This window comes from Pteropus vampyrus, unplaced genomic scaffold (assembly GCF_000151845.1).
Source record: "Pteropus vampyrus isolate Shadow unplaced genomic scaffold, Pvam_2.0 Scaffold409, whole genome shotgun sequence".
NCBI lineage: Eukaryota > Metazoa > Chordata > Mammalia > Chiroptera > Pteropodidae > Pteropus > Pteropus vampyrus.
The window spans coordinates 305,607-309,124 of NW_011889190.1; the positions used below are offsets into that span (position 1 = coordinate 305,607).

The 3,518-nt window shown below is 57.9% G+C and overlaps 1 protein-coding gene across 1 annotated transcript in view; it reads left to right on the top strand.

The window, feature by feature from the left end:
- The window catches only part of CNTN6 (contactin 6), a 180,684-nt gene that overhangs the window by 87,187 nt on the left and 89,979 nt on the right, over window positions 1–3,518 (top strand). The window contains exon 4 of the mRNA XM_011380851.1: window positions 3,271–3,474. Within this exon, the coding sequence (XP_011379153.1) occupies window positions 3,271–3,474 (204 nt within the window). The remainder of the gene's footprint in view (window positions 1–3,270; window positions 3,475–3,518) is intronic.

Consider the following 3,518-nt stretch of genomic DNA (forward strand, 5'->3'; position numbering starts at 1 on the left):
AGAGAGGAAGCCCGGGCCTCGGCCGCTGTGTCTTCATTTTGCCCGGGAGGGGCTGGCCGGGCTGCAGTGGGTCCCAGAGTCCTCTGCACCTGGCAGTCCCAGGGTCCGAGGCCGAAACTGGCACTGGCCTGCAAGCTACGAGTCCAGCCAGGAGGTGTGTAGGTCCGAAGGCCCTCGTAACACCGAGGTGGCTGCGTCATAAGTGAGGAGCGATGGGATCTCAAATCCGAGTGGCCGTGAAGCTGTCACTCTCTGGGTGACATCACGAACCGGCTCGGCGCCCATGCTGACGGCTTCCTCGCAGGAAGGGAATCATTTTCCTCGGCTTAGGTCTCTGCCGCTGAGCTAACGTGACCTTGATTTACCTCCAAAGAGCCAGTCGCATTAACCCTGGAGCCCTGCACAGGGTTTGCGGTAAAGCACACTCCTTCTGGAATGTCCCAAAGGGGGCTTTATGCACTAAATCTGAGCACTATGCTTCAGGTGCTTCATTCCACTTATTTATTTTCCACCTCAAGAAAAACACGCTGCCTGTTTGGGGTCCGTTCCTCAGAGCTCACAGAGGCCCTCCACGCCATTCCCGGTCCCTGTCACTCGAGACACCGCCCCCCCCCCCCCAATAAAAACGACATCCCGGATCATGGGCATAATTGCACGTGTCTTTTGTATATCTATCTTAAACGTCACAATATAAGACAGACGGCTGTACAAGATGTCAAAACACGATCGGGCTCTGGGGGAAATAGGATTCGTTGGCTGCTTGAGGGAGCAGCAGACAGAGTCCTCAGCCGCTCGCCGCGGATCTGCTGTGCTGAGTGTTACTAAAATCTGGGAGGACGTGGGCATGTGAAGCTGCAGACGACACGTCGGGAAGGACGGGTCACGTTTCTGCTGGGACGGCCCCACCGCATTGTTTCAGGGACACGCACCACAGTCATTAATAACAGATAAATGTCATGGGCGGTGGGGAAATATTTTAAAAATCCAACGGTTTCCACTTAAGTGGCTCATGAATTATACATTTAATTAAGAAAAGCCAAATGGGAAGGATTTCACACGTTTAATTTGCAGGGTATCTTTTTCTTTCCCCATTAAAAATACCCAAATTAGGCACACAGGAGCTGGCGATGACATGGCATGGAGGAAGGCCGCGGCGCGGACTGTTCTGGGGACAGGCGTCCGTGGCAGGAAGGAAGCTCGTGACAGCACCGGCCAGCCGTCCGGGGCGGGGCAGGAAAGGGCCCCTGGATTCTCTGTCCCGCCACCTGTTCACCGGGACGACGAGAGCGAGGGCTGGACGGCGCCCCGGCCCTCCTTCCCAGGCATCCCAGCGTCTCCGGCCCGAGGCGCCCAGTCCTCCAGGCTCCCTCGCCGCCCCCTAGGCAGGTGTCCAAGGGGCGCCCCACCCCCGTCAGGACCCACGCTTGCCTTTGCTCCTTCATGCAGAGGACCCTGAGTTTCGCTCTTGATGCCGGGGACTGTCATCGCAGAGATGGCCCCGGTGCTCCAGAGTCCCTGGAGGCTGTCAGGACGCCAGTTCCCGGAGCAGTGGTGGGGTCTGGGGTGGGGGGCGCGTCGTGCCACGGCCTCCTGCGGTGTGACGCGCACTCGGCTCCATACCCTGCTCTCGGGAGGCCGCTTCGCAGAGAGGAATTACTTTTTATAGGTTTCACAATGCGTTCTATCCCTGCTAATAAAGCTATAAACACGGGAGTGACTTCGAATGACAGATTAACCTTTAGCTCTAGAAGATTCTGCGGGAATTGAACTCGAGACAGGAGCGTTGATGGGGACGGAAGGGGGGCGAGGAACAGCTGTCCCGATGTCACAGGCTGGGACATGCAGGCAGCTCGGGGTTTGCGAGAGCTCTGCAGGTGGGGGGCTCCTTGCAAACCTGCGGAGCGGGCAGTGGTGGCCGAGGACGAGCAGAGGGTTTGGCATCTCGGGGGCCCAGGCTCAGGTCCGGCCCCGTCCGCGTGTCCGTGATATCGCTGTGGGAAATTGCCTTTGCGCCCCTGGCTCCAGGCCCCCCGTGTGTAACGGGCCAGCCAGCGGCGACCGGGCGGCTTCACCGCACGGATCGCTGGGGTGATGGAGCAGGTGTGACGTGAACGCGCGTTCTGATTTTCGCGTTGTCCTTTATGGAATCTTTTCTCCTGCTGGACCCCGCTCTTCCCGCAGCCGCTGAAAGCTCCGCTGTCGAAGGATGTACCACGTAGCGGAACAGAGCAAAACGGTTTAGCAGGGAAAGGAACTCGCCGAGGGAGGGGTGGGCGTGACGGCGTCGGGGCCCGAGATCATAGGGTAAAGGAAACGAAGATTTGGGGGGACCGGGTGGCACCCTGTCATTCTCGTTGAGTGAAGGGGGTGACCTGGGCTTTTAGGGAGGGGAGCCTGGTCCTCTCCCCAAACAGATGTCGAATAAACACCCTGGAGCTGAGACATGGCCTTGGAAATTTGCTCGAGATCCTGTCGGCTCCACAGGAGACTCAAACGCCGAGGCATCACTGACAGGAGACTCTGAGCTGCATCTTCCCTCCTCTTTATACTGAAGAAAAACATCCTACCAGGGGGCTCTCTGGTTTCCAAGAAAAACTCTGAGCCTCTCTTTGGTGGAGATGAGCAACTGGCTTAGAAGTGAGGCAGCGAAGGACATCGGCGACGAGGCCGGAGACCTCCCGAAATGACGGGGACCTCAGCGGGGGCCGGCGAAGGAAGACGAAGGTCTGATAGCCGGGAACAGCGCAGGAGCATCAAAGCGCATTTCCAAAAATGAAACAAGAAGCGAGCCGCGCGTGTGGACACTCGATCCCAAAGCGTGACTCTTAGGGGGCCCAAAGGGACGCTGCGGGTGGGGAAGACCACCCAGAAACGTAGCTCCGATTGCCCATCAACTGCAAAAATAAACCTTTTTCGACATCTCAAGCGAAACTCATCCATCCTCTGCTTGGTCATGTCTCGTGATGGACAGCGCATTACCTCGTAAACCAGCCGCTGCTCTAGCTGTGACGTGTGGACCTGCCTTCGGGTGTCAAGGGTGTCCTGTCACCCCCACCGGCCACAGTTACTGCTGTTGCATTCTGGGCCTTGCGGGCAGGACGACTGTAGCATTTACCATCCAAACTGGGATATGTTTGAATATAAGAAAATATTACAGTTCCCCCAGGCAGAGAAGGGCCCCGTCTCGTCTACTCATGGGTCAGCAGGGCACAGTCCCCTCAGCTGAGAGGGAATCCAGTTAAGGGATTACATTTCCTTTCTGTCTTCCAGGTTTATCTTACGCGTGGACCTTCAACGATAACCCTTTGCACGTCCAAGAGGACAGCAGGCGGTTTGTGTCTCAAGAGACGGGGAACTTGTACATCGCCAAGGTGGAGCCGTCAGACGTGGGCAACTACACCTGCTTCGTCACGAACCGGGAAGCCCGGAGGAGCGTCCGGGGGCCGCCCACGCCCTTGCTGCAGCGCCCCGACGGTAAGACGCTGGCTTGTCTTGGGGACAGGCTCTCGGGGCCTGGG